We start from the raw sequence: 20,661 nt of genomic DNA, 5'->3' as shown, positions 1-20,661 counted from the left end.
GGCTTCCCATTTCTGTTGGCCAAGTAAATCTCCGTTGATGACTTTGGATCATTAATAAACATTTGTGCAAAGTGGCCATTTGAATCCAGTTATTATAATAATTCATATATTTGAGAAGTGTGCCCACTACGAATAGCCCTACCGTAGATTAAAAACTCCCATTTTGTCATGTTAGAATAATATACTGCGTTACTTTCAGTGCCAAAGCAAAGTTGGAAGTCAGAATTCTTTTTATCTGTCCCTCCCAAAAGTTTTATATAGAAAAGACTGTTTTTTATTTAGTGCCTTTAAAAATAATTAGGCTAATTATTGTGAGACTTCATTCCCTCAAGTTTGTAAGACCTAAAATAAGGAAAAAATAAAGTGGACAGTTAAGAGGAAGTTAAATTTAAAACAGATCAGGTACCTGCTTTTGTATGTGCCCAAAAAAAAAAAAAAAAAAAAAAAAAAAAAAAAGAAAGAAAGAAAGAAAGAAAAGAAAAATGTTTGGATCAGGCTGGACAGTGGCAAGAATGTCAACTGCTATTTGAGGTATGTGGATTTATTTAAAGCACTTGGAAGGGAATTTTTGATTGGAAAGATTCATAACTAGATCCCCCCATCCTTTCAGTCATATTCTCATTTCTCTTAAGTGTACTCCGTAAAGTACTTTCAAGATCTATTTAGCCTGTCATGTTTGTCAATTCTACCCAACAAATTCATTTTTCTATATTTTTCTCCAGCAAGCTTCATTTTCTACAAAATTTTGGCTTTCTGGGAATTCTAACAAGTAGTAGGCTTTTGGAAAAGCATGATCCTTTTCATCTTGTTATTTGTAAAATAGGCTGTGATCTCAGTCCACACTTCCTTCAATCTCCATTTCATAGTTTGCTGAGAAAGGAGACTCTGTGGGGCACAGACTTCCCCTGGGAATGCATTGGGCTTAATGAGCTTGATAGTCTGGTGGGCTCAATAAATCAAATAAAGCAAAACATTTCTCATTTTTGAATAAAAGCATTTATCACACAGTGTTTGCTCACTCATGGTCACAAGATTGATTGGTTTCCAGTATTTAAGGTGTGTACTGAAGCCTTTTTTATTTTGTTTTCCAGTGGGCAAGTTACGAAAGCAGTGGCTAAAGGAGAGCATTTCTGATGTCGGCTTTGGGATGCTAAAGTCTGTCAAGGAATATGTGGACCCCAGTAACATCTTTGGAAACAGAAACCTTTTGTAACTCCATGGATAGCATTATGAAAAGTGTTACCTTTTAAAAGTCATCAGCTATGGTTATACCAGTAATCAAATATATCAAGGACTGTACATTTGTTTGTTGGTTTCAAATAAGTTGGGTTTTGTTCTGTGCTTTGTTTCTACATCTATAGATTGACAGATGGCATCCCTAGGTCTCTCTCATTGTAGATGTACCCATTTATAGCCAACTAACTGGTTGCCATTTCAGATTTTAGTCAGGCAGCACAAGGCTGCCCATTATCTGAAGAAGATGCTGCCAGCTGTTTTACATGTTCCTCTAGGTGAGCCGAGGCAGATGGTGTCATCTGCTGCTCATCTAGCCTCTCCTATGTTATGTCCTTTCTTAAACATTTCCCTAGAGCAGATATCTAGCAAAGGTTCTGCTGGGGAGAGATACTTGTGTGTGTTGTTAAAAGCGTCCTTTCCTGGGAGTAGACCATTGAGGTTAGAGGACACTCAGGCCAGAGCCAGCAGTCTGTTACTAGCATGCCTTCATCTGTATAAGGTGCTCAGCCTAAGGTTTGCTTGAAGTGAATACACAGTTACAAACTTAAATTGCCAACATACAAATTACTCTGTGAGCAGACACATTTTTGTTCTGCGCGTCTGTTTCTAGTAGGTGTGAGTCGTATTTGTGTCACTGTGGGTAACCTGTTGTTGTGTTCTACACCATCCATAACATACTTTGTAAGAAAAGCTGCCTTACTATAGGTGATGGGCAGGGTTTACCATGAAGTGAAGGCCATTGTCCATCCTCCAGTCCTTATGTTTCTGCTGACACATGCTTGTTGCCAAGCTGCACAAGCAGCTGCAGCATGAACAAAAGGAAGGCTCCTGAACCTGCTGTCTCCAGTTTAAAGAATTCTTTGGCTAAAGAATCAGTTGTCAGTTGACTCTTAGATTTGAAAGCCTCTGTAATTTCAATGACAACAATCTTTTTTTTTCTAATTAGCCACAAATAGCCTGATAAATTTTCATGGAAAATTAGTTTCAATTCAGTTCTTAATAATGGTTTAATGACTTTTTGAATTACTGGTTTAACCTAAATTTTAAAAACGTATTATTGCATATGCCATAATCACAAGTTTGAAATATCCTATTTCTTAAATAAAAAAGAGATTATTAATCACATTTAGTGGACATTTTTACATTCACAACTGGATATAGAAATAAGTGGAACAATTGCTTTAAATCACTGTTGAGGTTTCTGATTCACATTGTGAGATGGGTTCTTTTCTTAATGCAATATCTAACTTTTGATAATTTTTTAAAATATTTAATCAGATAATGTAAGTCAAAATGCAGATGGTCCTTTAAAAGGACATTCTGTCTGTGTAGCAACAGCTCCAAATAGATTGGAGCAGTTTGATACCTTTTATATCTGAAGTAGCCTTAAACAGAACAGTGAAAATTTAAAATTGACAAAATGATATTTTTAAGACTTCAAAATGATAATTTTTTTTAACTATTAAAATTGGCCTCAAACTAACAAATTTAAATCTGTAGAAAAAAATCAATATGAAGTATTAGCTTAACGAGAAAAACTCAATATTTATTTTTTGGAAGCTGCCTCTTTATTGAAGATTTATTTTCAATTATAAAATTTCCATATCTTTGATTAAAGATTTTGATGGTTTGAAATAGCTGGACACTCAAGGAAATTGCCTCTAGAATTATAAGATTCTTTATAAAATGTATCTCTTCATGGTGATTCCTTAATTGGTGACTGATATGTAACATTTAGTAAGATTCCAACATCTCACTGGAAGTGTATACATGTTTCCAAGTAATTTTTAAATAAACAGATTTATTAGCAAATCCAGTTCCTTGCATGTGATTGTTAAGACCTTTCTCCAAGGAGTTCAGATTCTATAGCCTTGGCAATCTGTACTGTAAGTGTAACTATCACCTGAAATAGTTGGGTTCGCCCTCTGACACAAGCTTTGTGGAGGTTAGCAGTTTATGTCTTTGTTTCTCTTTTACTTTGTATGCAGGCCTGACCAACCCTAATTCTATAATGGTTATTACAGTTTTTTGTTTGAAATAATTTCAACAAGGATCCTTTTAAAACACAAGAACATTCATTAGTGCTGTTTCTCTCAGGCTGTAAATCAGGAAGCCTTCCCACCCACTTCTAGGAGGTGCCTCCATGTAGACTGTGTCTTCAGAGGAACACGAGTTTATGAATATGCACAAAGCACTTACTAAACCTTGCCTCTTTCAGAAGTGTCTGCACATAGCTTCATGAAGCTAAACCCAGGAGAATATTGTTACCTACCTGAAGTATCTTTAAAAGTTTCTTTAAAAGCTGTAGCCTATTTGATACTCAGAAGCACCTAATGCTGACCCATCCTTCTTAGATTAGTCATAGGTGTAATACTTTGCTTAAATCTAATGATGTCACGTGTAGGTTGGGGTTTTAGGGAATGGGAACTTGCTGCTAGTGAGATTTAAATCCTAAAGACTCAAATGGACAGGCTTTATTGACCTTGGAGAAACTGTTGCCTTAAATGTGTGTTTTAACATATAGTGATGTGTAAGTGAATTGAATCTCATGCTATGTTCCTTGAGCCTCTTAGTTAGCTGGATTGTGAGGCCACATATTTCTTGTGTCCAGCATTTCATCAAAGAATACAGGATTAAATTCTGCTCTTTTAGGAATAAGAGGTTGTTACTTGAAATGCTTACATATTTTAGGAATATTGATCTAAGATTATGTATGAATCTGGATGCTTTCTAGTATTAATCATATTTGTGTTATTATTTTATTTTGGAAAACAAAAATTCAATAAAAGACAAGCTTCCATCGGTGTGTATATTATATCAGATATAAACACATGCAAGAACCCTTTCCCCCCTCCAGAATATTATAACTGAGTACTAGTTTGCATATTTGAAAAGCCTTTCTGCATGTTAGTCCCAGAGATTTTCCTTTGTCATATTCTTTCATATCAACAGCTTCTAACTGTAACTGATCAGAGAAGCTCTGAAGTCCCAACATGAAGTATGCTGCTCCAAATGGAGCTGGATTTGGTATCACTGTCAGAACACAGTGATGTAGAGGGACCGCTTTACACCGTGGGTGATAGTGCCTGAGCAGCCACAGATGGTGTCTGTGGAAGAGTGCTGAGGCACAGCAATGAATAGCTTTAGTAATTTTGAGGGTTTTCTCCCTCACTTAATCTTCAGTGATTTTGATTTTAACCAGGCTACACTTGTGGCAGGGAGCACAGCAGGGAGCAGGCTAGGATTGGAGAGTCTTGAGTTTCTGCCTTTGGTTTTGTCCTTTGTGGAGGCTTGGCTTGGCTCAGGGTTTTATGTTCCAATGGGAGCCATCTGCCTGCAGATTCATTTAATTCTTTCTCTTTGCTGAAAAAAAGAAAATCACTTATGAGAGGGAAATCCAGAAAGTATAAAAGTATAAAACAACTGTTGAAGTATGTGTTTGACATGAAGGATGTAACCCAGCTTTCTGTTCCTTAAGCCAAATAGTGTTTGTCTTCAGTGTGAAACTTAACTGTAAAAACTGCTTGTATAATGTTAAGAGATTATAGAAATATTATTAATAAAATGGACATGGCCTATGATTTTTTTTAAAATCAAAAGGAGGTGTGAAGCGGTTTTTTTCTTCTGTTTGCATATGTTTTCAATTTTACTTTTTTACTTCATATTTCCATGGGTTTGAAGATAGAAAATAATTTTTATAAGTCTGCTAATGTAGCATAATAAGGACAACTAACTATGACTAAATTCCTTTGTCTTTATAGCTGAATATATCATAACTTGGTTGCATCAGTAAACTTTTAGGTGGCGTTGAGTCTTTGTGATTCTGAAGCATTCCCTTTCAAACCTGGATGGTCACAGTGAGCATTCTCACATGCTGTAAATGAGTACAGTCAATTCCTTAATAGAAGAAGCGAATGTCACTGATGTAGACCACACTCGAGCCAAAGAACCCTCACAGAGTTACTTCTATTCTGTGCACATGAAAAGATTCTATTGATGTTATTCCCAAAAGGTACTTTTATTTTTAAGGAAGGAATAGGTAATACATTGATTTTGTTTGTTTGTTTGGTTGGTTGGTTGGTTTTTTTCCCCCTAGATACTAGGAACTTATTTTCTGAGAGCGGGGAAACAGGAAAAAAAAATTCTTGCATAGATTGCTTGGCTGCACATCATTTGGGAGACAGCTGATTGTTAGTGTTGTTTCTCAGCAGCACTACGCTCATCATGTGGAGTGTTGTTATCCTCTTGACTGTTCACAGAGGTCCTGAATGCCTGTGTCAGTGTGGCTTCTCTAAATGGGTATTTATTGAGTGATGACTTTAACACTAACCCTTAAAGCTCACAGTGCCTTCTTGGGAGTTTTCTCTTTTCTTCCATGAAACAGTTTTAAATGAGAGAGGGCATGTCTGTAAAGACAGATGGTTTAGCAAATCAAGGTTCTTCCTCTCCAAGAACACATCAGAATTTGGTGATTGTGTGGTAGAAACACTGCTCAGTGTAGGTTTGGGTTGTCTATATATTTAATCAGTTATATGTTGAACCTGGACTCAAGCATTCAATCAGTTGGTGGGGTTTGTGTCTACTTCTCATTCCTGTTGTCCCAACCTGGTAGCCCTAAGATGTGGCTTGGCGAGTGCAAACACTTGGCAAGCCTTGAGACACCCACTGTATGCTTTTTGGCTTGTTTACACAGCTGCCTAAGGAATAGAGCCTGGAAGCGGGATTTGTAGTCCTTATGCCTTGTGTCTGTCTTTTTTGTGTGTGATGGTGCTGTCAGAATAATGAGTGTTTTGTTCCTGGGCAATAACAAATCCTGTGAGAAGTAGGTGTGTTCTCTACAGATTTGTCCTGTTTTGCTAAGCCTGTGAAATACTTTGCTCTGATACCTTGACTTGAATAATTTCTTATGCTGAGTCTTCCTCCATGGCAGTACATGTTTCTGCCAGTACTGTAGTAATCTTTTGGGAATTACATGTGGGTAAAATATGTCTGTAAGCCATTATACCACTGTAACTAATGTGTAGGAAACAAGTCTTCCCTTTACACTAACAGTGGATATGTAGTGGGAGGTAGCATTTCTCAGAGATTCTAATAGAGCTTGTTGAGGTCAAACTGAGCCATGCCATCCGTTTTCACAAGGGCTCAATGCATAGTCCATATACCATGCTTTTAGTGTATGTTGAGAATTTCCTTTTATTGGTTTTTCTTAGACTTTGTTGTTTTAGAACAAAAAATGCCCATGTGTAATTTTTAAAAGATGTGCTGGGAACAAATAAAACATTTCTAAAAACTAATTGTTTACAGAACTTCTTATTTCCTAGAGATCTAATTTAAACCTTACCAGTAGCATCTTCTCTCAGAAATAGTTCAGTGGTTGCCAGGTTTGGTTGCTCTTCCAGAAGATCCAGGTTTGATTCCCAGTACATGGGGCTCACAACTACCTTCATCTCCAGTTCCAGGAACCTGATGCCGCCTTCTGGCCCCCATGGGCATTACATGCATGTGGTACATAGACATGCATGCAGATAAAATACCCATACACACAAAATAAAGGGGAAAACTGAAGTGGAAAGCAATCGAGGAAGACTAAATATCAACCTTGGGGTCCCTTGCATGTAACCTACACACCTACACACCTGCAAGTGTACCTAGATATATGAATATTCACGTGCTATACATTCACATGCTTTAAAAAAAAACCCAAAACAAAACAAAAAAAGGATGTGTGCTAAACTCAGAATGGGCAACCTAATTCATGTTCGATGCACTAACTAGTAACTAGACTAGCAGGCACATTGCTACTGCTCTGGGGGCGTGGAGGTCTTATAGTTAGACCTCAGCAGCTAAGGGTAAAAACATCAAATGGCCACAAGGCTGTCCAGATAGAGGTAGAGTTATCTGGGAAGAGGGAACCTTATTGAGAAAGTGCCCCTATTAGATTGGCTTGTGGGCAAAACAGGTGCACGTTTTAAGTTGGTAATTGATGTGGGAGGGTTCAGTTTACTGTGCTCAGTTTACTGTTAACCCCTAGGCTAATGGTCCTGGATTCCATAAGAAAGCAGACTGAGTGAGCCAGTTAGCAGCATTCTTTGATAGGTCTGCATTCGCTCTTGCTTCCAGGTTCCTGCCCTAACTTCCCACAGTGAAGGACTGTGATATGGAACTGTAAGCTAAAATAAACCCTTTCCTCCCCAAACTGCCTTTGGTTGTGTTTATTACAGCAACAGGAACCCTACCCCCCCCACAGTCCTCATAAAGAAGGAACCCTAATGTGGGGCCAAACCTGTCATGACAGTCCCGTGAAGGAAGGCTCCTCTGTGTCACCCCTGAGGAGTGAGGCGGCAGCTGTGCCGCCACCGTTTTCACCAGCACTCCTGGTTTCTGGTGTTTGGCCTCTGGGGAACGGGTGTGAGTTTGCTCATGCACACCCAGCCTTCACAACCTTAGTGCGCCATCCATGCTATAGCAAAGACCACATTCAAAGAGATGGCTTGAAGAATCCAAATCAAGTGAAAGTTTTGTAGCGCTGTATGTGGTAGGGACTGAGAAACTGTTACCCTGGCCGGTCTTAAAGATGCCTCTGCTTTCTGAGTGCTGGGGTTAAAGATGTGAGCCACCATGCTAACCCCCAACACACAACCCTGGCTTTTTTTTTTTTTTTTTTTTAAATCCCTAATTTTTTTTCTTCCTTGGTCACTCATCTAAAGTAAATCTTGGATTTCAAGATGAATAAACACCTTTTTGATAAGGTTCTCAGACTATCACTGATCAATAACAGCACGTTTCACAGATCTCACCACCTCTGATGAGACCCACCAAATGCTGGTGGAGTTGAACCTTGGAAATGCAATCTTCTTATAGGAATCTAATTGTTCCCCTCAGTTGATGACCTTGACATCTTCTATAAACGCTTTGTAGAATCAAAGCAGAGAAAATGACCCACTGTCCCCAAAACATCACGTGCTGTTTATTAAAATAAAGCCTCGTCATTAAAATCTCATCTTTTGCCCATGAGGATGAACTTGGGGTCACACATTGCTTTACTTGGTCTTTCTACCTTGGCCATGCCAATTACATTTCTTTTTCCTGCATTTCACCTGTGTATTGTGTGTAACGGAGCCTAGACTGTTGTGACACCCATAGTTGGAGATTTTGCCTTAAAATTCTGGTAGCATGCTCAAATTCTGTGTTTGGAGATCCAGGGCTGACTAATCATGAGATGTAGGTTTACATTGAAGAGTAAGGCTTCAGAAATAACATTGCCTTTGTCAAGAAAAGTGATTTTAGTACTATTGTGTATGTGTGAAGGTCATGGAACAGTACTTAATTCATTGCTTGTCAAATAACAACATGAGGAGAGGGGCTGGCATTGTAAAGATATTTTAGTATTAGGAAACAAGCAGCAAGTTTCTTAGCACCACATAGGCACCATGGCTCAGGCACACTTGCACTCAAATGCACACTAAGTAAATTTTAATTTTTTTTTTTTCGAGGTTTCTCTGTGTAACAGCCCTAGCTGTCCTGGAACTAGCGCTATAGACCAGGCTGGCCTCAACTCAAATAGATCCACCTGCCTCTGCTTCCTGAGTGCTGGGATTAACGGCATGCACCACCAACACCCGGCAAAAATTCTTACATATATGTATATCTATCATATGTATTCTAACAATAACATATAGTAAATACTCCAGAGAAATTAAGAATGCCACTCCCGCCAAGCTCATCCAGGCCTCAGCCCCAAGCTTCTGCAGGGCTCCTGAGGATTTGCTGTCACTGAAGCCATGGCTGCTTCCCTGGAGAGCCAGAGTAAGGCAGGAGACAATTGCCCTGATTGAGCTTTATTCCTTTACTTGGTGGTAGAACAGAATTTCCTGACTGCCCAGCTGCTGGGGCTAAAAGTGTCTCTGAAAAGTTTTTTATGTTTTAAAATGAAGCCACACATACACACAAACCACAGACAGCACTTGGGCAAGTAAATTGGTCAAATAAAGCCTGAGCTGTTTGCAAACAGGGATCTGGAAAACATTTGCTTTTTAATGGTTAAGATTTTTTTTGTCAAGAGTATGTTTTCCCTTGCTGATCTGGCCCCAGAGTTGTGCCAGCCCTAAATAACACACAGAAACAACTATATTACATATAATTCTGTTGGCCTGTTACTAGCATTTCTTATTGGCTAGATCTGTCTTAAATATTAACCCATTTCTATTAATCTAAGTATTTCCACGTGGTCTCATTTTATTGACCTACTCTCTCCGTCCTCCTTGTCTCCTAGTCCCACCTATCTTGCTAAATATTGGTCAACAGTGCTTTATTCATTAACCAATACGAGAAACATATTTACAGAATCTCCCATCAATTACTTGATACTTTTTTTTTTTTTTAAAGAAAAGTGCAGTTAAGAGGAAATAGGAAAAATTAATGTTGTTTTTTTTGAAAATACAATTTCGGTTCATCTACTTTCCAGTTTTTAAGCGACCACAGAGATTGAGAGGTGCTCAGAGCTACTGTCCCAGCAGAACTTATCAAAGAACATTTCTGAGACATAGCATATGCTGTGGGTGCCATTCTGAAGAGGTCACTGAACACTGATTCTCTCCCAAACAAACACCTCCAAAATGACAGCAGCTCAGGTCATTATTCCAATTGCCTTAGTCCCAAACCATTAGACTACACAGTAAGCCAGGTTGTCTTTTCTAATGGAGATTGAGCATCTACGAGTTCACTCTGCTGAAACATGATGAACCTGCATGCTGTGCCTATGTGGCTAAAATACCCCTACAGGGGAAAAGTCACCTTCACCTTATGGCAGGGGCTTTGCCTACCTATAGAAAGTAATTAGGTTGAACCCTAGAAACTGCTGAATTTATAGGTAAGAAATTCAAAATCAACAGTCATCTGTGGTCAAGCCTGATACTGTTGCCTTTTTAAAACCAGGTCATATGGAAAGACAAGGATGAAGGGCTGAGAAACAATTACTTTTTGTAGTATTCAGAAAATAAAATAAATTGGTTAGAATGAGCAGGGATCTCAGTGGGAAGCCAGAAAAACTACTAGGAGTCATGGACAGCAAAAAGGAATCTATGAATTTATATCCCAGGACTGATTTTCTAGTCGATTGTGGGGACAGAAGGGTTACTTTGGACAGGGTAATGATTAATGAAGTAAATCTGTACCTAAGTCAATAAAACAAGGAAACTACATTGCACTCAAAATTGTACAGCTAAAGGTAATTAATAAGTTCTCCACAGCCCACAGAGTCAACTAAGCAGGGCTCAAGCTGCTAACAGAGACTGTAGACATCCATGGAGGCCACATGGGTCTGTGCTAAGCCCTCTGCATATCTGTTATGGTGGTTAGCCTGGTGTCTTTGTGGGATTTCTAACAGTGGGAGGGGAAGGCGCTCTGACTCTTTCACCTACTCTTGGGACACTTTTCCTTCTCTTGGGTCATACAGTCTTGATATAAAGGTATGTGTGTTGTCTTACTGTAACTTTTTTATGCTGATTTCGGTTGATATCCCTGGGAGGCATGCTCTTTTCTGAAGGAAAATGGAGGAGTGGATCTGGGGGAGAAGGGTGGTGGGAGTGAGGAACTGGGAGGATGGAAAGGAGAGGAAACCGATGTATTTATATGAGAGAATGAAAAAAAAAATGAACTGAGTTCTCTGGTTACCTCTGATCCTAGTTATTTTGAGAAATAAATGAAAGTAAACTATTTGAAAAAACAGCAGCAATATAACTTGTTCATAAATTCAAATAATTAACTCATGGAAATAAACACCACACCACTTTTCTTTTATAATAATTATTTATTTTTTATATTTATTAGTGTTGTAGTTTGTTAAGTGAATCTACTGAACTTTGAACACTAGCAAAACCATTAAATTACCTGAGTAATTTAATCTGGACAAAATTATTAGAAAACTCTGACAAATACTCTAAATTCTCTATAAGAAACATGGGAGTTGTGCAAAGAGAAAACACACTCCCTGGAGTGATTACTAAAAGACATTATATACTACTAAGTTCTGAACTTAGTGTCTTGTCCCCTGATAATGTAAATACAAACTCTGCCCAAGATACACCAAACCAAAGATGAAGGAAACATGATAGACACAACATCTTTCTCAGTTCTTACAAAATCTCATTTGATGGGTAATCTAAAAGGGCAGGTTATACCTAATAGTGTTTTTATTACACTAAAATATACAAAGTCTCACATATAGCAAATACAAATAGCAAAAGCTAGATACAGGTAAAATTTTAAATTTACATACAAAATCATTATGATAAAAGTAATTGTCAGCCATAATTACATATTCCATCCAATGATCTCATAAATCAGAGCCCTTAATTTTCTTGATTCATACGTGACTGTATTCTTCCCAGTGTGCATCCTCTCTTCCTCTAAGGGTTGTTCTATGACAGCAGGGATGTTTCTACCATAAAGTTCACAGTGTTCCAGGAACTGGATACATTCTTGAATGACAGTGTCCCTCAGCATGATTGTATGCTTTGACATGTTTTCCAGCAAGGACAGGAAGCATCTTTTGGCATAATACCACGTGTCAGTTCCTAGCTTTTTATGGTAAGGTTCCAGGCTTTTGATGACCCGAGAGATGCCAAAGTCATAGTTTCCCTTGGCACAATAAAGTGTTCCTATCACCAGATTCACAATGCAAAGGTGGTAGATTTTCTTGTCTGGGTCACCATAGGAGAGCTGTTCTTCCTCCTTTTCAATCTTCCTCATAAGCTCCTCGGCTTCCTCATTTTGACTTGTCATAATATAGGAGACACACAGGTTGGCTAACACAATGGCGCTGACGCTCAGGATGTTATCATAGTTCTTCTTGACGATGGGCTCATAGAAGCCAATGGCCTCTTTGTATTTGTTCTCCTGCATGAAGAGAACATGGGCCACATTCAGCTTCCACACATCATGGTCATTACAGAATTCCACAGATTTGCGGAAGATCTTCTCCACCATGGGGTAATTTTCAAAGTTCCAGTAGATTTTTGCCTGGGCCATCAGTACAGGGATATACTTCTCAAGAGTTTCATCATATTCATTCACAGCCTTTTTGGCAGATTCATCATCTCTACTATGTCTTGCATCCTGTACTTGTATGGTGAGTCTCCTGAGCTGCTCAGTCAGCATGCCTGCCAGCCCATCAAGCTTTATGAAAGCCTCTTCAGGAGCTGTCTGGCAAGTGATCATGGCATCCAAGAAGTCATAGAGATAGGGTGTGAGGAACTTGTAAGTCAAGTGGGCATTTTCTGCCAGGACATCAGCTGCCAGGTCAAAATACTCATATTTACAGTAGAGCAGCAACAGGTTGCCAAAGGTCTCTGGGGGAAAGGGGTTCTGCTGGAGCAGGAACTGGAGCTTTTCAAAGCCCTCTGTAGGCCTGGCATCCATGTTCATCAGAGCCTGGTTGTGCAGGGTCACAGGGTCCAACTCTTCCTCTGCTCTGGGTGGCATGTCAGTGAGTGCTTCCTGAGCTGCCTCATAGTTTCTCAGTTGGTACTCTATGGCTGCCTTGAGGTTGAAGGCTTCAACCAGAGCAGTCTGGTGAAGGACTAAGGTGTTGCCCACACTGCGAACATCGATTCCTTCAGTGGTCATGCCCACACCTAGCTCTGGGTGCTGACGGATGCCACGCTCAATGATATCAGCGATATGCTTTAGAGCAGGGGCATACTGCCTACTGCTGTAATATGCCAAAGCCAAGTTGTAGGAAAGGTCAGGCTGGTAGCCAGAAGCCTGCAGGGCCGCTAAGAACTTGGAACAGGCAGCTTCATAATGCCCCTCCTTGTACAGCAGACAACCCAGGTTGATCTGGCCATCATAGTCATTTCCCCCTCCACTGTCCTCCACACCTTCCCCACTCAGCAGCTGCTCCACCAGGCTCCTGGCTCCTGGCAGGTCACCCTCACTGTACTTGATAGCAGCTTGAAGGCGAAGGACACGAGTCTGATAGGTGGGGTTGTCCAGGAGGAAGGCGACCCGCGTGGCCTCTGGATACAGACAGGCCTTGTACAGAGCCTGGGCCTGGTACAGGCGGTACTGCTCGAGTTCCGGGTGCATCTGGCTCAGCTGCTCATAGCACTCTGCAGCGAGCTCGAACTCCTGCAGGCGGTAGTAGCAGTAGGCCAGCAGCGACAGCCCGGCGCGGCTCCGGGGACTCCTCTGCAGCTCGGCGCCCAGCAGCTGCACCGCCTCTGAGTAGCGGGAGTCGCGGATGAGCCGGTACACGACCGCTGTGAACTCACCGTCGGGGATTTGTGAGCTGCTCAGCCCCGCCATATTCACCCAGATTCTTGTGCATCTTCGTTTCCAAGGCAATATGCCAACCGGAAACGGAAGCTGTTCACAAGCTACTTTGCAGAGAAAGTATCCTGTTGTGGTTAACAGCGACCCCCCGGCGCGGGTTTATCAACTTCTGGCTTAGTTTTGAAACAGTCTGGACTGTGGAGAGGCAGTTGGGTCTGGACTGGACACTTCCCTAGGCGTTTCAGACAGGGACACTCCATGTCCCAGCATGCACAAGTTCCTTGATTGCGCTGCATTCTGGGAGATGTAGTTTCTTCTGCTTGACCCTCTTCCAGGGATTGGGGTCTCTGCCTTTTCAGTAGGATGGGGCACTTTTGCCTGTTTCTATTGCTCTGAAAGCTTCCTTCTGAAGGTGAAGTAAAGTTTGTAGCTGAAAATCTCTTGCGATGCCGAGGCAGTTCCGTGACGTTTCGAGTTGCTTAGCGATAATGACGTGAAGGGAAAGGCGCGTCATCTCTGGAATCCAGGAATTGTAGTATATTCTTGCCAGCTCATCTGAAGCCCACTTTCGGAGAGCGTTATCAAGCAGGGCCAGGCGGTCCGTATTTTATTCATTTCGAGTGGTTCGGGGGAAGGCAAAGAAGGGTCTGCATTGTAATTGGCTCTGTTTGAAATTTAAGTTCAAGTCACTCGCCTCCTTTTTCTTAGACGATGACTGTTAAGAATGTAAATGGTTGCTTGAATTGATTAACATGACTTTAGTCTTTTCCTTCTCCAAGGAAAAACCATAAAACTAACATTTCCTCCACTCTCCTATGTTTTACCTTTCTAATCCTCTGATGTTTAGAATTTAGAGTCTAAACTTTACCAGACACTATGGTGTGTTTGTCTGAGACTCAAGCTTGTGAAGGTGTTTTGGGGTATGATTGAGCTGGCTAAAATTTGGATTTTTGTATATAAAGTAGAAACACATTGCCAACCCCTTTTTCACACCCAGACTCTTAATTTGAAAATCTCTAGGCAGAAATTATCCCCTTCCCCAATCTATTTAGAATGGGCCTCTAGGTTCTGTGTTATCATTTAGGAGAGGTTATTCTGTATAAATTTCATTAGTATGATGGGGCAATGAAAAACTACAGACTTACAAAATTATATCGAACCACTATTGAAAACCATAACTCTTACTAATCCTAACATGTAGGAGCTGTAAATATGTTTAGTCAAGTATTAGAGAAGTAAATATGTTAGAAGATTATAAAACTGTTCTATCCAAATGAGATAGTGACAGATTGTATGATTTTTCAGTAATAAGGCTGTTATTTATGAGTATGTGTCATTGGTAGTAGCTCTGCTAGACACCTGGGAAAGTGTTACATCTACAGGTTTCCATGATCTCCACTGGCCTGGCGGCCACCCAAGACATACCAAATGAAAGCATGTCTTTGCTTTGTGATTAAGGGTATTGCTCATCTCTTCAGTAAACTGGGGCCCATTGATCTTTTCTGTAGTCACATTTTGGAGCCAACACCAACCATATTTCATGGCACTCTCTTAGGCTTCTCACAAGCTAATTATAACTTTCCTGTAATCTCATCTGTGTATTGCAGATAAGGAAGACTATGTGGCTCAGAACAGTTGAAATAACTTGTTCAAACCCACACAGAAAGGGGGTGAGCTGTGTTATCTTAAAAACTAATCTAGTAGTTAACCTATTCATCATATATGGACCTATATTTTAGGGAATATTAGTGACTTGTGTAATGATTCTTTGTTTGCCTCCACCAGCCAGCTCCCAAGTAATAACATGGAGACTTAGTATTAATTATGAAAGCTTGGTCTTAGCTTAGGTTAGTCCCACTAGCTAATTTAAATTACCCATATTTTCATTAATCTACGTGCTGCCACATGGCTTGTAGCTTTTACCTCTCCTCCGACATGTCCTGCTTCCTCTGCATCTGACTGGCAACTTCACCTTTCTTCTTCCCCTTTCTGTCCCCAGGAGATCCATCTAACCTCTTCCTGACTAGCTATTAGTCATTCAGCTCTTTACCAATCAAAGTGCCATATCTTCACTTAATGTAAAGGAATATTCTGTAACAAACTTGCTTTTTAAAATTGTTTTCTAGTTTAAAAAAAAAGTCTGGTTTGGGCAGTAGAAATCTGAACTTTGTGGCTTGAGTTATATCAATGAAAAGGTGTTAGGTTGTAATTACTAGGATGTAACATAGATTCCAGACATCTTTTACATCTAGAAAAAAGCTGTACTAGACAGAAGATCATTTCTCAAATATTCTGCTCTACAGGACTGGAGAAGAAAATTTTGCATGAATACTAAGGAAGTGAGAGACAGTATCTCACATCACAAGGATTAAGTATAGCTCTGGACCAACAGAGGAAGCTACTGGCAAAAGCAATTATAACTAATCCAAGACACCCCAAGCTGTGGCCCTGTATAGTCTTCTGTGCAGGATTGCATGCAGACTGAGGGATTCTATGTAATACTGCTCAATGGTCAGGAGCTAGGAGGGTTCCCTCATGCTGGGGTGGTTGGCTTTTGCTTTTTGAAAACAATATCCAGAAGATGCAATGTTTTCAAATCCTTGCACATTGGACTACTACTCAGGGTAAGCAGCTGCTAACTCAAGATAAGATGAAAGAAATGGGGAGGAAGAAAGTGCCCTTCTCATTTTTAGTTTTTCTGTTTGCCAAACTATGTTTACACTATGAAAACATTCATGTACAATGACTTCTTAAAACACACAGAAAAAAATGAAAAGACTCTCTGTTCTTCCCCCCCCCCCTCCAGTTTTCATGGCTGCCTACAGGAACTATCTAGAACAGCTGTTTTCAACCTATTGCTCAGGAACCCCTTGGTGTCTCATTGGATATCCTGAATATCAAATATTTACAATACAATTTATAACAGTAGCAAAATTCCTGTTATGAGACAACAACAAAAATAAGCTTATGGTTGGGGTCACCACAACATGAGGAACAAATATATTAAAGGGTCACACGCAGCATTAGGAAAGTTGAGAGCCACTGTATTCAAGTTGCATTGTGTTGGTGCCTATCTGTGAGCATGGTAGCTGAAGTGTGTGTGTGTGTGTGTGTGTGTGTATGTGTGAGTGTGTGTGTGTATGTGTGAGTGTGTGTGAGTGTGTGTATGTGTGTGTGTGAGTGTGAGTGTGTGCGTGAGTGTGTGTATGTGTGTGTGAGTGAGCGTGTGTGAGTGTGTATGTGTGTGAGTGTGTATGTGTGTGTGTGAGTGTGTGTATGTGTGTGAGTGTGTGTGAGTGTGTGTATGTGTGTGAGTGTGTGTATGTGTGTGTGTATGTGTGTGAGTGTGTGTATTGTGTGAGTGTGTGTATGTATGTGAGTGTGTGTATGTGTGTGAGTGTGTGTGAGTGTGTGTATGTGTGTGTATGTGTGTGAGTGTGTGTATGTATGTGAGTGTGTGTGTATGTTGTGTATGTGTGTATATGTGTGTGAGTGTGTGTATGTATGTGAGTGTGTGTGTGAGTGTGTATGTGAGTGTGTGTGAGTGTGTGTGTGTGTGTGTGTGTGGCTTCTGTGTCCCCCCTCCATATTTCACGGGAAGCTGCTCTAATGGCCAGGATTGGGAAGAACATTTGATTTAGACAGATTGGGGGCCGGGTCATTTTTAAAATGCTGTGAGTGCACAAGTCCCGCTGTGAGACTGGAATGACTGTCACCACTGCTGTGACAGCCTCACCTCTGTTTGGTCCCCGATAGGTAGTTGGGGAATAGATTAGGTTTTTTTTTTCTTCTTTTTTTAGGAAGCTGGGGTGGTGAAAGGAGACCCTGTAATGATAGAAACCCTAGAAAGCAATAAACTTGGTGGGATATTAAGAAATATCACAAAGGATCATTTTGTTTGCAATGGAATTTTGAAAAGGCGAATGTGTAATAGTATTCTTAGCAATGAGAAAGCATGTGGTGTTTGCAATACAATGATTTAGTACCTTATCGAAAGGAGTTAGGCTTCCAGGAAATGGCTTGGGGCTTAAGGTGGATTTTACTGAATTTCATGTAGAAGAATTTCAGGCAGGCTGTTGGTAAAGAGAGAAATGATATTTGATTCTTGACATATTAATCTTTCTGACTGTCAAAACACACGATTAATCCTGTGTGCACTGTATTTGGCCATCACCTTTAAAACCACTCACAAATGGTTGCTTCTTTGTTTTAGAAAACCAATAACTTAGTAATGGAAACAATATTTATTGGTATTTTAACCATATCTATGCTGAAGCATCATCTCCTCTGATAGAAGAACATTTTTTTGCAAACGTTTTCTAGTTGTTATTTCTTTCTCCTATTTACTCCAGACTTCCTTTTTTCGGGATGGCTAATTTGTCCCTGCTTTCTCTGGAATCCTGGTTGACTTTTACCCCTGAGCATCCACTAATGATGCTGGGACTGACTTTCCTGCCACTACCTCCTTCATGTCACACTTCCAGTTCTCCGAACAGGGAAATAAAAATGCCCCCAAGAGGGGATCATCAAAATCTGTCAAGTCATTTGGAGTAGGGACTAGGTCCTCCCTCCTGCCTTAGGCTAAGGGGGTATTCCTCCATGGGGAATGTGCTCCCAAAGTCCTTTTGTGCACCCGGGAAAATGACTTGACAGATTTTGATGATCCCTCCTGGAATGCATCACCCTCCCTGTGGAGTTGGGGTGGGGGTGGGATGGGAGGGAGTCAGGGGGGCATGGGAGGGAGGGAGAGAAGGAGAAGGAACTGGGATCTATATGTAAATATATATGTATGTATACATATACATACATACATACATACATACATACATACATACATATCCCAAGAAACAATGCAGCCTGTGGTGTTGTTTATAGTCAGTTTGACCAGATCTGTAATTCAAGAGATAAGCCTTCCTGATTAGGTGTGCCTCAGGTCACTAGTAGCCAGTGAGGGTTTACATTGAGTTCATGGACTAGGAAGACCCACCCTAAATGCCTCACCATTCCCTGGGCTCGAACACCAAAGAGAAAGCTAGCTATAGCAAGTGGTCAGTTGTTTCTAGTTCGGCTGCCTGGGGAAAGAAATCCTCCCTTATGCCCCTTTTGTCACAGCAGTGGGAAAGCCCTAAATCAAGCCTCCATCACAAACAGATGGAGAAGATGGGAGAGAGTGCAGAAAAGGGGGGCTATCAGGAGAAAGCCGGGCAGGAGATCTGAAAATGAGATTCATTGCAGTTAAAAAAAAAAAAAAAAGTTCCATTTATAGTTACTGAAAACTAATGCTGACGAAGTTAGGAATCGTTTGAATTTTTTTTTTTTTTAGTTGCAATTTTGTTTGGTTTGGAGGAGGGATGCTGATTCAAGCCAAGGTTAGTGAATACCTGCTTCACAACTCATTAAACTGGCACAGTGCAATGCACAGCTGACCCACCTGCTTTCTTTGGGAGCAAATTATCTGAAGACTGAATTAAGTTCTGAGAACATAAGCCAATAAACCAAAGCAATAAATTCAGCTTTAATGAAAACGGAGCAGGTTCTCCATGTCTCACTTTAGGCTACAACTTTATTAAGCAGACTTATGTTACATGCATTTTATTGAGCACATTTGTAATAACGTCTTTTTGACAAGTATTTCTTATTGTTTCACTCTGCCTTCATGGAGGACTTAGACTCCTTTTAAAAACAGTTGAATAGCAGCATGGTTGTGAATGTCAGGGAGCAGAAGAGCTAGGTAAAGGCTCCAACTTGGGTAATTTGTCTGGCTTAGTTGAGAACTGTGATCCTTTTGGGTAAGGGTTCCCAAACTGTGTCTTAGTCTTCTGACTGTACTGGTGGGGAGTGAGGGCAGGGGGCTGCTCACTTGCCTACCTAGTGATTTTTCTTTTTCCAAAAGCTTAAGGATCTAACTAGAAAGGTCCTTTAACGATGCAGTAAAGTAGCTAGTCATTTTTTAATTTAAATGTTTTATTTTACTATATGTGTCCAGGTGTCTTGCCTGCACCATGTATGTATACAGATGGTTTTGAGTTGCCCTGTGGGTACTGGGAATCGAACCTAGGTCCTCTGGAAGAGCAGAAGTACTCCTAACTGCTGAGCCATCATCCCTCCAATCCGAACAGCTAAGATTTTAGACGATGAGAATTTGGTGTTGGGAACTCTCTGAAGGTCTCAGATTTACTCGGAGCCACTCTTGGGAGTGTGGGGGAGATCAGGAGCTGATGGGGTCGGCAGGAGCAGCTTCAGTGTGCCATTGTGGAGAAGCCTAAGCCTGCTTGTCTGAAAGGCTCTGAGGGGCAGGCAGAAAGCCTTCCCCACTTTCACAGACTTCTTCATGTTCCTGGAACAGAAGAAGCCTTGCTGATAACTCAGACTCCTTTGTCACCAACGTAAGGAAGGAAACATGGCAACCGTGTCCCCTTTCTGTGGGTCATAGGACCGAGTCCATCTCCTCCTTATAGCTCAGCGGACTGATTCCAGCCATCCAGCTTGGGTTCCTCAGTGAGGAATGTGAAGGTAAAATCTGCCAGCCCCAGGCCTCGTGAGAAGCAGATCCATTTGTTGGATGGACATTTTAAAACCTACCACATATGGTATGCCTATTTTTTATGGCAATTAAACTGTTGAAGGGAATCTAAGAGGAGAGTGTGCAGTAAAACTTTTCACTATAAACCACGAGCAAAATCATCTTGCCTTACCCCTGTGGGTATGCCACTGTAAGCACAACCTTCCAGCTCCCTGGTGGTGCTCCAGCTGGGCTGCATCATAGGTGGCATCAGACGACAGTCTAAAATCTAGAGAGGAAGGAGTGAATCCAAAGTTACCCAAACTCCAACCCCAAGACTTCAGTTAATAATTGTGAGATTTGGGACCAGTTATTGGGGTTGGGGGATGAAGGAGGGTTGGTGGGCTGGCTGGTTGGTTTGGAGTCATTTAATATGCCTCCCCTCTGGCCCTGACACCCCTCTGTTCTTTCCACTGGACCCCTCTTAGGTTTGGCATGTTCGTTCATGCTTCCATAGTGAGGGAGGAGCAGTTGCCTGGAATCAGCTGGTATATGTGTCAGTGTGCTCCCTCTGTCCTCTCAACATACCTGTGGCTGTCCCCAGCCACAGTCCTAACCAATTGGATATGGCTGGAAAGGAAGCACGTCAT

The 20,661-nt window shown here is 40.9% G+C and overlaps 2 protein-coding genes across 2 annotated transcripts in view; one reads left to right on the top strand and one right to left on the bottom strand.

The window, feature by feature from the left end:
* Positions 1 to 4,835, top strand: part of Agps (alkylglycerone phosphate synthase) — a 93,698-nt gene extending 88,863 nt beyond the window's left edge. Inside the window, exon 20 of the mRNA XM_051184430.1 lies at positions 1,092 to 4,835. Coding sequence (XP_051040387.1) covers positions 1,092 to 1,213 — 122 coding nt within the window. The 3' untranslated portion in view covers positions 1,214 to 4,835. The remainder of the gene's footprint in view (positions 1 to 1,091) is intronic.
* Positions 4,836 to 11,116: 6,281 nt separating this feature from the next.
* Positions 11,117 to 13,575, bottom strand: LOC127222390 (tetratricopeptide repeat protein 30B). Its single transcript, XM_051184433.1, has one exon. The coding sequence runs from the start codon at positions 13,540 to 13,542 to the stop codon at positions 11,548 to 11,550; it is 1,995 nt and encodes a 664-aa protein (XP_051040390.1). The 5' UTR covers positions 13,543 to 13,575; the 3' UTR covers positions 11,117 to 11,547.
* Positions 13,576 to 20,661: the final 7,086 nt, after the last annotated feature.

Source organism: Phodopus roborovskii, unplaced genomic scaffold (genome assembly GCF_943737965.1).
Source record: "Phodopus roborovskii unplaced genomic scaffold, PHOROB, whole genome shotgun sequence".
Taxonomy (NCBI): domain Eukaryota; kingdom Metazoa; phylum Chordata; class Mammalia; order Rodentia; family Cricetidae; genus Phodopus; species Phodopus roborovskii.
Note: the sequence above shows the minus strand (reverse complement) of the source record. Positions and strands in the feature narration are given on the sequence as shown.

What these genes read in the sequence shown, in the direction of transcription:
- LOC127222390 (XM_051184433.1), bottom strand. Translation starts at nt 13,542, where the DNA reads ATGGCGGGGCTGAGCAGCTCACAAATCCCCGACGGTGAGTTCACAGCG.